This window comes from Vanessa atalanta, chromosome 5, assembly GCF_905147765.1.
Source record: "Vanessa atalanta chromosome 5, ilVanAtal1.2, whole genome shotgun sequence".
NCBI lineage: Eukaryota > Metazoa > Arthropoda > Insecta > Lepidoptera > Nymphalidae > Vanessa > Vanessa atalanta.
This window is the reverse complement of record NC_061875.1, coordinates 7,330,083-7,345,644: the sequence shown is the minus strand read 5'-3', so window position 1 is coordinate 7,345,644 and position 15,562 is coordinate 7,330,083. Positions and strand designations below refer to the sequence as shown.

The following is a 15,562-nucleotide window of genomic DNA, read 5'->3' as shown; positions in this document are numbered from 1 at the left end:
GAAATGAATAGCCGAGAAACCGACAATACTACCACAATTACATCAAATATTCAGATTTTCAATTTTCATTTCATTCCGTTAAAAAAATATTTTTAATTATTATAGTTGTTGTGAAACCTAGTATGTAATATGTATTCGTGCAAATGATAGCTTGATACGCTGTAAGCCTTTTAATTCAATATACATATTGTGATCATAATTAACTTGATAGCCTGATCGTATGATAATATTTTTTCCTTAAATATTGAGTCAATGACAAGTATTGTTTGATTGGGCAACATGACGTATATTTTTATTTGATTTTGAAAACTTCTATAAAATATTATTCGTTATTAATATTTTAATAATAATAACAAATATTATAAGCCCTAAAACAAATACGCTCTTTAACACGACGTTACTGGTTGTAATATATCATAAAATTACAATTGTTGTGCGAAATGAATTCTAGCTTAGTTTTCATGATCATAATGCTGTTGTGACCCTTTTCGGAAACGCACATAACAGAGACTAAACAGCTGCGCAGGAGACATTATAACACACGAATGTGCGTGCGAACACAGATGCACGGTTTATTTCCTCAACCTCCCTATCTAATGGGATGGAAAATGACAGTTTTCCGAAATTCAGACAAAGAATCAACCGCTTAACGTGCTTTCTGAGACACACTGCGAACTCCCAAACGTTGCGATGCTAGAATTTCTTGGCAGAAAAAACCTAATTACATTTTATTGGCCTGTCCAGGGACTTAAATACGGGATCTTGATTTGCAATTTTATAAGCTAGGAACTAAACTAGCGAGGCAATGAATATCATATATTAAAATAAGAAGTATGCTTATAACCCTATAGAGAATAAAATATTGTTATTAGTTTTTAAATTAATACTTCTAACTGAAATATTTAATCACACTATAAAAGATAATAAAATATGAGTAGAGTGCGCGAGTTGCAAACACTGAAGGTAGAATATTTGAAACAGTTATTTGATAATGATATTATTATATTTACTAAATAGTTTGCTTTTAAAAATAAGGCATATTTTTTCCAGGAGGTTTGAATTGATTGAATTGAATGGTTTGATAATTTCAATTGATATCGAATTGGAGTGGACATATCAACCCCTGGGTGTCCATAAGAGTTGTAAAAGAAACTAAATCACCAGCTAAAGTATTTTTAACAAGGGGTTGGCGTCACGCGGCCAGTCGCCCTTAACATATCGCCAAATCCCTTTTTTTTTACAGTTACACACTGCGAAACCCTAAATAAATGTGATAAGATTGCCCTTAATAGGTTGCGTGAATGATGATAATTGCTGATAACGTAGCTTGGAAAATGTTACCGTAATAGATGTCCATCTCGTCGGCGGGAGTTCTGCCACGGGCTGTCTTCGTAGCGGTACGCCTTGCGGAGGATGGGCGCGCACGAACACGATGATAGTTTGTTACCCATCGTGCGCTGGCCGCACTCGGCGCACGTTACTACGCTGCCTATAACATTTTTATTTAATAAATTTTTCAATATTTGCCTTTACTGTATTGTTACAACTAATTAAGGAATCCTAATTAGGTTAAATTCTTAATCAAAATAATAAAAAAGGAAGTAAAAGAAAATTTTGTAATATTCATATATAATATTCAGGATAATTAATCTCAATATACTTGTACGAAATTAGCTCATTACAGTTTTAGAAAACTCGGAACGTATTGATTATTCCCTTATGGGTCTTTAATTACTATAAACTACATAATAGTTGCCTTATTTCGGTAGACATAAGTGTATTTTATATCATCAAATAATTTTAATTTACATTATAATGTGATGTGTAATAATGAACATGAATAAACATAAAAAATATCATAATCAATTGACACAGAACTTCTCGTACATCCAATAATTTCACACCAGATTCGTTATTGAATACCTAATATATTTCTTACTCAAATTTTCGTACCAAGGAAATCAGCCGAATCGAAACTTCACTCTTCTTAAAAGCCGGTTAAATATAAATTTCCACCTAAGTGTTTAATATAATTTAATTTTTTGTAAAAATTAAAATACCCGTGGTCCCGTGATGTCACCAGGTGCCATCGGAGCGCGAGAGCGAGTGTCCACGATTAAGACTCTGCGAGCGCTGAGTGCCGTGTCTGTGATGATGTTTCGCTACTCCATGCTGCAACCATATACACATTGAATATCGCTGTTACGTAAACCTAAATGTACTCCTTTTATTATTTAAAATAAACATCTTTACCAGTACTTTCCAAAACGCTCCGTGTTGCAATCATTATTAAGAAACTTTTAATTGTAACGGTGTTAGTAAGACATTTTGGTAGTCGATACATTTACACAAAAAAAAATTATTAACACACAAAAACTCTTTTACAATACACGGTAAGAATGTTTATAAGTACTTTAAATATTGTCATAAATATTTATTTATTTTACATTATTATAAGCATTAATACCATTTCACTAAAAGCATGCTCGTAAAGAAAATCATTCGCAACTACATTAGAGATCTATGAATATTTGATTTCGGATTAATGATTCAAAAAAAAATATCAGTTGTAGCAGCGGATGAAGTGCTTTACCTCGTGTTTTGTTTAAACTGGATCATGTGTTTATGTTAAATGAAGTGAACATGCATGAAAATTACAAAATAACATTTAACTTTAAAAATTATTAACTTAAATCAAATCATATCAATGAATGAAATATTAAAGTGTAAACAAAAATCGTATACGATGAGTCACATTCAATTCACATCATTTTGTAAGCTTTTGTTTATTTTACATTTTATTGAAAACAATATGTCTATTAAATAGCTACTTACGTCATACTTCTATGTCTAGTCAATGCAGGAATATATTTATTATTAACTATAGAAGTGCAATATTTTTCTATAAATATTCCTACGTTTTTGACAAATGCGTTTACTGCTTTTCTATGTATGGCTTATTGAATATTAATAGCACGAAATATGTGTTGATAATAAACCCCATTCATAATCGATTTAGATTGACGTTTTTGAAATTCTCTATTTTGATATGGATAAGAAGCCTTAGTAGTTCAGTCTGGAATGCGCGACCTCGATTTCTAGGCATCAGGTAACCCAATAACGTAACACAAATCGTGTAATCTATGATTATTGTTTGATTATTTAAAGCGATCTTTTGGATACAATTACTTTTATCTGCATAAAATAAAGGTTCATACAATATTCTAATATGATGAATGAGTAGTTAAGATTAAATTATATTTCATATCCAATCATATATTTAAAAGTAATTTAAATTCAAGAGCCGCATTACAGTATGTGGGTCAACTCAGTTTGGCTTCAGTCTAAATTAAATAGAGTTGTAGATATTAACTGATTTTTGTTGCATGATAAGATAAGCTTAGATGCAAACATTTAGTATACTTTTAAAATGAATACATATAGAGGCGCATTATTGTAAATTATTCCTTATTGTTACGTTACATGCTCATTTTAGCGACTTTTTTTTTATGAAACACCTATCGTCGATAATCATTTGATATTGTTGAAATCATAATTAAGAGTAGTATTTATTGAATAATTTATTCCATGTTGTTATAATATTTAAGACGTATTTACATATGAATTTCATATTTAGTTTAAGGTAATATTTATAATTTCATATTTAGCCATTAATTTAATCATAATGTGTACATGCATAGGGTTGCGTTGCTTTACTGTGCATAAAATTTATGAGGTATTATGTTTAATTCAAGTAATTTCACTTTATTTAATATTCAATGCCCACAATACAAAAATACACGAGGACGAAGGGGAAACAAACACTCCATGTGCAAATTAATTTAAAGGTACTACGAACCTCGAAATTGTTCCAATTTTGCGCAGAAAATTTAGCAGCCTCCACGCTTTCTTTAGCACCCATACTTATGTATTTGTGATATCACTCGAATGAACTATGACAATTCGGTTTCGATGCGTATGCTGTACGTTTCGTGACACTGTGACAATGTGCGCTACAACTGTGCTCACTGTAGAGATTCGGGTTGAATAACTATTAAATACCTCTAAGTCGCTGGTTCGTATATTAAAAATTTCACAGCGTCGAATAGTATATGAAGGGTGTCCGTTGCAGCGAGCAAGCGCACGGGTAGAGTGACTCGCGGGTGCAGGCGCGGCGTGTAAACACCGCCAGCTGGCTCCGGAGCGCTCGCCCCGTTCGCCGCAGCCCGAGCTGCTCGCGCCGCACGCGCGTGCCCGATTGACCTCTGCACTACCGCAACGACTACCTACAACGACTATGCTATTCAACGCTAACAGTCCTAACACTGCTATAGAAAACACCTTTTTTGTCTATAAAAATGCGCACAATTTAATTTGCGGCGGCACAGTAAAGCGGATAAATCGACACGGCGACACCGGCGACTTCGTAAAACGTCAGAGCGGACTGGGTCGCGAGGCGAGCGTGCGTGGCGGCGCTGTCGCGCACGGTTGCCGGCCGCCGCCGCGCACCGTCCGCCCGCCGAAAGCCGAGACGCAGCGACGCCCAAACTTAGCGAATACGGCGGCCAGCGCCCACCATTACTAAATATTAGTAACTCAGCAATTAATTCAAAACACTGATTATGCCTGTAAACTGTTCTATAAGAATTTGATCATTTTAATACTATTACTTAACTATAAAATTACCATCGATAGGTTGCATACGAATAATGTTCATAAAGTATATTGAGATTAAGAAGATCATCAATGGGCGTTTGGAGCGGTGCGGTGCGAGAGGGGGATGCGCGCGCAATTTTCCCGAGACATTCGATTTTGGTCCATGACTGTAGGATGCTTACTGTGGCCCACCGAGTGATTTAATAGTTCATTCTAAACCATGACGCGACTTGGGTGTTCATCAAATTTTAAGTAATCTAATGAAATTGACACTTATCTTTAAGATACATGTCTCTTAATGAGACATTTGTTACTAATGATAATTTGTAATAATATAATATATAATTAGTTACCGGTCAAAGTTAAAGTATTTATTATATTACTTTACAATATAAATCTATAGATATTCTTTTGACGGAAAAAATCATACACCTCCTATCTACACATGCATATTCCGTAACATTCGATAAGGTGTATCTATTTTAAAACGCAACCATGTTTTTAGTCTACTGCGAAACGCAAAAGATGGTAAAAGGAATTGCACGTTAACTACGGAATTAACATCTTAAATATAATGTTAAAACTCACACAGATTATAATAATATAAAAACAAATAATATGTTTTGTGAACTACCGACACATTTTAATTTGTAATTTAAATCGAGATAGTAGTATATAGAAAATTGTTCGTTAATGAAACAAAATGCTATAATATAAAATACACAGTCTTTTACTAAGATAATGTCAAAGTTTTCATACTTGTTAATGTTTATATTTAAATGTATAAAGACACAATATTTTGATTTAAATACAAATATCCTAAAATACTATATTTAATACTCGTGTCAGAAATATACTTGAGTTCATACACGGTGTGTGTGTCCTTGTTGTTGTTATAGTTTTTACTTTTATTCATTTTATTTACACTTTATACTCTGTACTCAACTTAAGGTTGACTGGAAGAGAATGAGAAATTTGGCACTTATTCAGCCTTGCATAATTTGTGCAAATAAATAAATGAATCTTATTAAAATTTATAGTACACGAAAAAATCGGTCAAGTACAAGTAAAACTCGCGCACTTAGCATTCCACGTTTTACGCATTACGCGTTTTCAACCTTATTTCATACAGAAAAATAAGTATTTCTTATTCACACAAATAATAATAAAATCTATAATATTATTTTTGTTACAATATAATGCTTTTAATTTTAAAAAGTAACATTGTTTTATTTTTATATTATTTATTTTATTATTTATTTTTTTTTACAGCACGAGTAGTAAAATAGATAAAGTTTGTTTCTAGTCGAAACAAAAAATATGTCATATCCGTCACTGAAATTTTGCAAAATTTTCTGAGTGCCTAGTTTTTAATTGATCGCATGATCTGCAATTTTCGCAATTAATTTACAAGCCATGTCTATTTTAGATTTAAAAAGTAAAGAACTCGGTAACATAGTCCTGTTCAAGCTCTATAGCTTAAGTACGTATGTACAAGAAGAAAATTATCCTAAAATACGTAATTGACGTTGCCGTCGCCGTTCCTACTTTACAGCTTATTATTTATAATAGTTCTTCTTTTACAACAAGATTAAGAAAAACATTTATGCTTGCATGCAATTTAAACATGCATGCATAAAAAATGTCAAATAATATATCTGCCAAATAAAATTCTCATTGATCTTAGATTTCTTCTAAGCAGAAATTCTGATCTTTAACCTACTATATACCTAAGTAATACTAATGTGTAGACATTAGTATTACTTTTGCAGCTTTATAGTATGTGAAAATTATTAAACGCCACTACCAAAGTTCAGGGCATAATATGTCGTCCTGACCGATGTCAGCCACGGCAGCGAATCTCAAGAGAGATCAGAAAATTAGGCAGGACATGGTATAGTGCACAAATGTATGCTAAAAATAGGTGCACTCTCTATATCCTCACTCTCGTAATCCGATGGAACGGCGAATCCGACACGACCGGAAAGATTTTAGGCGCAGGACCGACGGCTTTTATACGGCTGTATTAAAAGACGTGCAAATAAAGGTATATAAATTGAACAATTATAAAGATATGCTTCGCACAAATAAAAATACGCACGACTAAAAATATTTTTTTTAGATTGAAAATATTATCCTGCTTCACATATAACTTTCAAACTAGGACAGTTCGTAACTAGTAGATTACTGCACCATAAATAGCTTAATATATAAAGGCAACCGTTTCTCTCAAAAAATATAAAAATGATATGGCCTACAGAAAGTATTACGAATTTGAATAATAGGTTAAACAATATTATAAGCGTTAACAGCAAGGTTCATTAGATTTAAAAAAAAATACTTTTAATTTAATTTGTCGATTATTAAAAATACATCTTTATTAGACATAAATAAGTGTTTTTCTTTTGCAATCCCTAGTTGAAGAAACTACTAAGTCAAGATACAGAAAACTTCTACCAGATGATGTAGTGCGTTTCGTAGAAGGTATAATAATATAAAAGTAGCTACGCTTTGTATTTTCATCCGCTTTAAAATTAGACTACTGACGTGCAAGCGTGAATTTTATTTAGTACCTGTATTTTATAAAATGAATACTATCGACAAGCCATTATGAAACCTTAATGACCGTTTCATCTAAACTATATAAGATTAATTAATGGTAAAGCGTCGATAGCCTTTATGATATAAATATATACAATAATGTCAAGAAGTCAAGTTCAGATATGAGTATAATTTACTTTTTATAATCCTACAATTCATGATTATTTATTTAATTATATATAATTATAAGAAAGATAAGTGATATAGAAGACAAATTATTAGATACGATAGAATTTTTAAGTTAGATTTTTCATCGGATGTACGAAACGCTAAGTATAATTATAATAACAATAAAATTAAAAAACAATAACTTATTATTACATAAAACAATTATTATGATGTCTCAAATAATAAGATTTGTATTAGATTGGAAATTTAATTTATTAGGAATTGGAATATTTTTGTTCCTATAACATTTTAAATTATTTGAAATAAATATAAATCCGAAACGAATATAAATATCTATAATTATATTACCAAGCTCGGTACTTTGTATCGTTGAAAGCGTTAATCGCATGAGCCAGACCGATTTGAATAATTCTTTTTCCGTTAGCTAGGCCGTTTATTCAGGTAGAATAGATTATATAACTTTATACTACGATCCTAAGCAGCAGTCTAACCGATGGGTGAAACTGTAAGTAACTTATATAAAAATATAATAATCCAAATTCAACGAGGATGAAACCTCGTAATACTACTGGTTATGTAATAAAGGACGTATTTCATTGTTCCATATATACCCATTTAACTCTCAATACATGACAATATTATGCTTAAGCCATAACTACAGTTAGACCAGAGGAGTAGGTATGCTGGCTAGTGATAAGGCGGCTGCCAACTGCGAGTACATCACCTCGATATCACGAACTAGTTTTGTGGAGTGGTTATACTATTTTATATAAGACATATTTTATTAATTTTCATTTCAATGGATTAATATTTTAATAATTCTAATAAGAAAACTAGGAGTCTCTCAATACATGACAATATTATGCTTAAGCCATAACTACAGTTAGACAAGAGGAGTAGGTATGCTGGCTAGTGATAAGGCGGCTGCCAACTGCGAGTACATCACCTCGATATCACGAACTAGTTTTGTGGAGTGGTTATACTATTTTATATAAGACATATTTTATTAATTTTCATTTCAATGGATTAATATTTTAATAATTCTAATAAGAAAACTAGGAGTCTATTCACCACAATGCTCTAATGCGGTTCGGTAGATATAGATGATTCCAAATTTATTGCGACACATGCGGGTATCCTCACTTTGTTTGTTTTCACCACTGAGTTTTACTATAATTGAGCTCTAAAAAAACTGATTGATGTATTCCGCGCTCTAAGACATATGTATATGTACATATGGACAATAACCTATAGGACAATTTCTAGTGTTATATTAATGGTGTACATACTCGAATCTTTTTTAAAGCTTAAGAAGAAAAATCATGAATTATTTAATGTGTGATTTGTATTGATCTACAAATTTATGAAATCAAATTTGAGAAAAGCTCAGGTCAATACGAATATGAATTAATTTGGCCAAAGCAATTAATATTAACAACATTAACATTAATTCATTGTTAACACAATAAACCTATTAATTAAAAACAAAGGGGTTTTAAAAGATTTTCTTATATCTGCCAATGAGGTTGATGGTCAAAACCATCTAAGAGATGAAGAAAACCAATGAGGCCTGAGACCTGTCTTTAAAACATGAAGTAGTAAACAATAAATTGGTGTTGATTTTTTTAATGGAATTCTATTACAAACTAATTGCGACTGTCGAAATAAAAAATTACTACACACAGACTGAGACTACTCGGACTGTTTCAGATTTACAATTTTCTTAAATTCCAAAAAATAGTTTTTGATCGTTCATATGATACACGAATCGAAAGGACTTGAATCTTAAACTTAGTATATAACATAGAATATTTTCATGGTAAAAAAGAAAGTATCATAAAACTGCCCTCAATGTGGAAGTCCACTTTATCGATTTTCTTCAATTTCAGTATTAATCTATTTTTAACAATTTGCATTTCTATTGTCATTGTTACAATTAATTATAATAATATAGCGGCGGACACGGTTTTCGATTTATTAACAATTGCTGTCTCATGACCTCAAAAAATTTCTTAGTCGATTAACCTAACCCTAACGTTGATTTTATAACATATTTCTTTTATTTAACATGCTCTTTAATTTACAAGTGAATAAAAAGTACATATGTATGTATATATATCACACAATATTTAGTTCATTAGACATGATAAATTGTGTGTAATGCATTCTTAGAGTGAACTTTTTACAATGGTTAAAATAGATTTCAACGTAAGTTTATTAATATTTTGATAAGACTTTTTGACCTTAGAACTTATTTAATCATAGTGTTTAAGACAATTTAGTAAATTTTCATAAAGGTACAATGATTTGCTAATAACATATCTAAATATTTATTACATAATATTTATTTATTTATTATATTTTATATATTTAATTATATACGTACATACGTATTTCTATAGCACATATGGAAATAATAAAAAAAAATCTTGATATGTCGTTTTTGTAAATAATTGAAATTGCTCGGAGAAAGTTAAAATTAAAACATCATTTTACTCAAAAAATGATTACTGGCGTTTTTTTAACATTCTAATAATAACCAGTTCAATAACTTCGTAGAAGGTTACAAGTACCTACTCTATAGTATTTATTAACACGTATAAAAATTATCAATATTTAAGTTGAGCTGTTTATAAAATTAACTATAATTTATACGCCCAATAATTATTTTTTTATGAATAAATAGTTATTTTAGAATCAGGTCAAAGAATGTAATATTATTTGCTTTAGATTTAATACTATAAATCACTTGTGTTAAATCATTGGATATAAAGAAAATAGCTGAAATCGGTTAAGGTAATCAGTTCGATGTTAATGTAATTGCATCTCATTCAGTCTACACTGTTCATACTAAAACTATAAATATTATCGCGCTGTCTTTCTGTTATGTTTTCTGTTAAGCCACTGAACCGATTTTGATGAAATTTTGGTATTGGTACCGCTAGATCTAGCTTACTCCACACAAAATAACTTATATATACTGCATACAACCCGAATGCAAGATTTTCCATTTTGAAGTTTATAAAATGTACGATATCTAGGATAGCCTAAATACCGTACATATTAATGGGAAAAAGTTATAAAATGCTATTATAATGGGTAGTAATAGGGTATGAAAAATAGTAGGGCCCCATAGAGTGTTAGTACTTGGTTAAGATAGACATATGAGCACTAATATTTAGGCTTTTTGGTACAAATAACAAAAGTGATATCAAGAATTAGGCCTTAAAGTTTTAATAATACTCTTATAGTTATTAGAAAATTTTATAACCCAAACGTATTTTTATTTTGAAGTATTTCAGTTACGAATCATTCCACGCGAGTAAAGCGCGGCTAGCTTATGATAATTATATTTTTAGTGGATTTTTTGCCGACGTAATGAAATATAGTATCTGCATTTACATTAATTCCAAATTTTAAATTAGATAGTTCTAATCTTTACTAAGACCTATCTCGGTACTACCATCTCTTAGTAAGATTTTAGTATATTTTTTAAACAAATGTAAGTAAATTTTATAACATACAAATTGCTACACAAAAACAATTTGGTTCTACGAGAAGTTGCTTGACCACCGATATAAAGCCTGGGTAGAATTAACTGGATGCTTTAAGAATATGTGATTTGTCTAAGGCCTATGATTATGAGTAGCATATAACACCGGTCAGGAAGCAAGGTCACTAGAGAATAAAAAAAAGATAGAGAAACTGCATAGTCTTCTTATTTTGTACCTGAGCAATTCAATTTAGAGGTTTACGATGGATCTATGAGATGTCTAGTTGATAAGGGGGGAACTAACAGGAATCTCTTCTTTATTAATTTCTCCACCTCGTTTATATAGTTATATAAATCAGTTGATTTGGCTCATATTTTAGGTAAAAAACGTGGGATAGTATTGTTGGCTAATGAAACTTCTTTTATTTTCAAAATAAATGACGTAGAACTCTCTTTTTCCAAAATAATGCATTGATTAAGTGCTTATATTTATAAAATAACTTTATATTAAACAGTAATAAAACAAAATGAATGAAATTCACTACGCCTAAAGTTATATGTATAACCTTATACACTTGTACCTTATACAAATACTATATACGGGTGTATTAAACGTTCTACTACTATGATGATGATGATTGTCCCAGGGGTCATGTAAATATACATTATATGATAGCGGAGGCAAATATATTTTTGTTCTGCAAAATTAAGCTATTAATGGAGTTTAGCCTGGGCTTATAAGATTGATTAAGATGTTTAAGCTTAAATAAGAATTATATACAATAAGATTTATATAATTTTAGATTTTAGATTTATATAATAAGAAACATGATGAAGTGGAATGGTCCCAACATTTCCCCGTCGAATCCAAAAAAACATGATATCAGTTGTTTTGCATAATTATCATCTTTATTAATTAATAAATTATTAAAGAAATTAAAATAGTTTCTGACAATTCTCATTACAAATTTGGTTGTTATTTTTATACGCAAAAACCTTAAAGATTTTCCAGAAACTGACGTACTACATACTGTGAAGTAAAAAGCAAGTACCTTTTTATTTCTTTCACAATCTTAGGCTTTTACAAAAGATGTTAAAAAATTCAATTGTAAAATTTAACAGACATACATGCTAACGGCTAATGAAATGATAAAATATATATCAAGATCAACGACTTTTTAAATTATAGTAAATCTAGCTGTAAGCCATATTAATTATTATCATTGAAAAAAATAAACGTGCTACTGTGTTCCTTTCATTGACTGGCATCGTTGGTCTAAAGTCTATCTGGTTGCATTTTTCACAATCAAAAAGATGTGTGACTCTTGTTCTGTATATAGTTAAGAAAATAAAGTTGTATATTTATAAGTATGTAACGAACTATATTTATAAATAAATGACAAAGACAGCATAGTGATAGAAAACGTGAATCATAACCGAAAAATTCAAGATCTTCAGCTTCAGCTTCAGATCCCGACAAGCACCATCGGTTTTTGTATGTTTAATTTTTACTTTATTATGTATGTCGCATAATTATATAAGGTTCACAACATTACATTTTACAGTTAAGGAAACCCTTGTTTAGCTCGTATTGAAGGACATTCGCGGAATATTTGAAATATTTAATACTGAACCATTTATTGAATTTATACTTGAAACTACGACCCCACGAAACATTTGAGCTCTAACAAAATTAGTGTTGCTTTAATTTACAATGATAAATAATATATGTATAATACATTACGCATAATTAATCGCCTACAATTTTTTTTCGTTTCATTTAAAATGTATTTAATAATATTAAAAACAGCAGTTTTCTGCATACCTTAAATATTCAAAATTAAACAAATCTCATATGATATTAATTATTATTGCGCCAAAGTACACTACGAAATTATGTAAATATTGAACAACAATAGAGCAAGTTTTATAATATTAGTTTTCTATAAAGTCATATTATAATATTTTGTAACTACCTTTTAATTCATGTGTGTGGTTGATTCTAAGCTTTATATGTACTTTTTCGTAAATTATACTAAAAGAATAGTAATAAAGTATCGATAAATTGAGGCAAATAAAATTAATTATAAAATTCGGGTTATGTAAACAGTAACTGAAAAAATATTCAGCTGTAAGTATAAAATTTACGGCTAAAGTTGCTTCAGTAGCTTCAAGTTACCATTTAAGAGATTTTCTTTTTTAATTATTTGTGCGTTATTGGTACAAAATTCATTTTGAAGAAAAATAATATAAATAAAAATTTAATTGAAGCACGTTTAAAAAAATTGAATAAGTTATTTGTTGTTGGACGACATATATGTATGATACTGATATTATATTTATAATGATTATTAAAAAAGCATAATTGTTATAATATGTTACCAGACTAGCTGAACTTCTCGACTTAGGACGGCTATAAGTCATACAAAGTAACGTATTTGTCCCCCTTAAAGTTGACGTTCCAAAAAATCCTTTCTATGCGAATTCTGGCGTCATAAATATACCTATTTTTAAATTTGAACTTTCTAGTTCGACTTAGTAGTTTTGACTGTGCATTGATAGTCAGTCAAGATAAACGATTTTTTTTTTATACTCCGTTGTCATTGTCTATGTTATGATTATGAAAAAAATATGTATCAGTATAAGAAGCATAATCATCGTATGGCCAGTAATATAAATAGATTTCAGATACGATTGTTACGAGAGGAATTTACATTATTGTATTAAGATCTGTTTATAGAAAAACTGCTCCGACTATAAACGGGTAAAATTCAAATGTTAGTCAACCCTCTCGAAATCTCCTTTAAAGTTGAAATTTACAAAAATCCTTGCTTACATCTATTTGCTAATGTACGTTCCAAATTTCAGCTTTCTAATACTCAGTACGTATAATAGCGCATTGATAGTCAATTTAGACCAACGATTTAATTCTATGGATACACTATTTAAATCGTCTGAAAACAGATAAATAAAAAAATAAAAATTTTGTGCTACTCCCGTATGCAATTAAATAAATTGTTTTTTTGTTTATATAACTATATTATTGTATACTAACCGTTTATCATTAGTAGAGTAATTGAACGAAATCCTGAAAAAATTGTGAGTAAAAAATGATTACATCTTAAGTAATTGAATGACAATAAATGATACAAAAACCAATGAAATATTTGAAACTATGAAGGTAACCTCTGAGTCTTATCTATTTTTATGAAATAATTAATAGATGAGTGAGCTAAGTATCTAAATAAATGTAAGAGCTAAGCACATCGCAATATCTTGCTAAAAATTAGTATTAGTTATGTTGATACAACGTGGCATGTTTCGAATCGAATGTATTATTCATCCTGATTCGGGTCGTTACACAGGCGCGTTTACATCCATGCGAGCAAAACTGCAGGCTTAACTAGTTTAAGTATTGAAATGCGAGAAAGAACTCCAGGTAGGATTGAGCAATATCTAATTAAAAGTAGAATGATCCTATTGACATTATATATGTATTAATATCTGACATTTTCAGTCAACTCATTAGATAATTGCTTTGATTATAGTATATGATTAAAAGGCATTACAGTTACTACAGAATATGTTCTACATGCTATACTAACATTCAACTAATTATCTTCTTGAAATGTTAACAGCCTGTGAGGTGAACTCACCATATTATTTTAATGGTAGCATATACAGTCTAAAATGAATACCATTTTTACTCTATAAATAAGACTACTTCATGGTTGTGAATGATTGTTTTTATGTTTTATAATCAAATGCTTTAGTTCTTCAGATTGAAGTATTGAATGTATGATGCTTCTAATGACTAAAAAGCTTAATCGTCAACTACCTACATTTGGATCAGACACTTAACTTACCATAAGCACATTAATGCCAATTATTGTCCAAATTTGATATAATTTTTGAACTGTTCGACGATCTACGTACACATCGCATTTCGATACCCTATTGATTAAGATATATCTGTGTAGATTAATTTAAATGTGAACTAAATGTAATATAGACTATTATATCATTCACAAGACAACTTTGAATCCTTGTTCTCTTATAAACATATCATATATATGTATTACATAAACTTGAATGTACATAGCTCTATTAAGATGCAACGCTACAGAATCTAATTTGATGAGAATTTCAAATTACAAGCAATTGCCTTATTGCTAGACGGGCAATGGAAACAATATATTAGATTGACAGATATGTTGATATGCCGGTATCAGATATATAAAAGAAAAAAAATTGATCCACAATTCACTCGACAGATATATCTTAAGCACACCACGTAAACCTTAAAACTTTATTACAGAAAAAAAAAAAAAACATAAATAGTTTTAAACCGAAAACCCTAAAAATAATAATCGATATGCTAAGACTCTAAACGGCGCTGAAAAGGAGATTTTGCAACGCTGTTAACGAGAAGTTATCGAGGAATGACATCGATGCATCCGGCTAGGGGGCGGGTCGGACCCTAAGATAAGGGAAAGCACATGAGCGCGTGTACAGCCTCGTTATGCACCTTTTAATAGATCTCGATACCGAATCTCTGATGGTCCAGAAAGTGAAACGTCAAATGATTTGCACTAAAGACTAGCGGGCGCGTGAGTGATGCCCAGTCGGTCGGAGCGCGGCGCGGCACACACTAGGGCGGGCGGACACGGCAGCGTTACGTCA

General features: G+C 30.5%; 1 protein-coding gene across 10 annotated transcripts in view; it reads right to left on the bottom strand.

Annotated features, from left to right (window-relative positions):
- The window catches only part of LOC125063932, an 81,412-nt gene extending 79,269 nt beyond the window's left edge, over positions 1-2,143 (bottom strand). For all 10 annotated transcript variants that reach the window (XM_047670649.1, XM_047670653.1, XM_047670641.1 and 7 more), the window contains exons 1-2: positions 2,061-2,143; positions 1,342-1,489 (exon numbers count right to left, since the gene is read on the bottom strand). In XM_047670649.1, coding sequence (XP_047526605.1) covers positions 1,342-1,451 — 110 coding nt within the window. In that variant the 5' untranslated portion in view covers positions 1,452-1,489; positions 2,061-2,143. The remainder of the gene's footprint in view (positions 1-1,341; positions 1,490-2,060) is intronic.
- Positions 2,144-15,562: the final 13,419 nt, after the last annotated feature.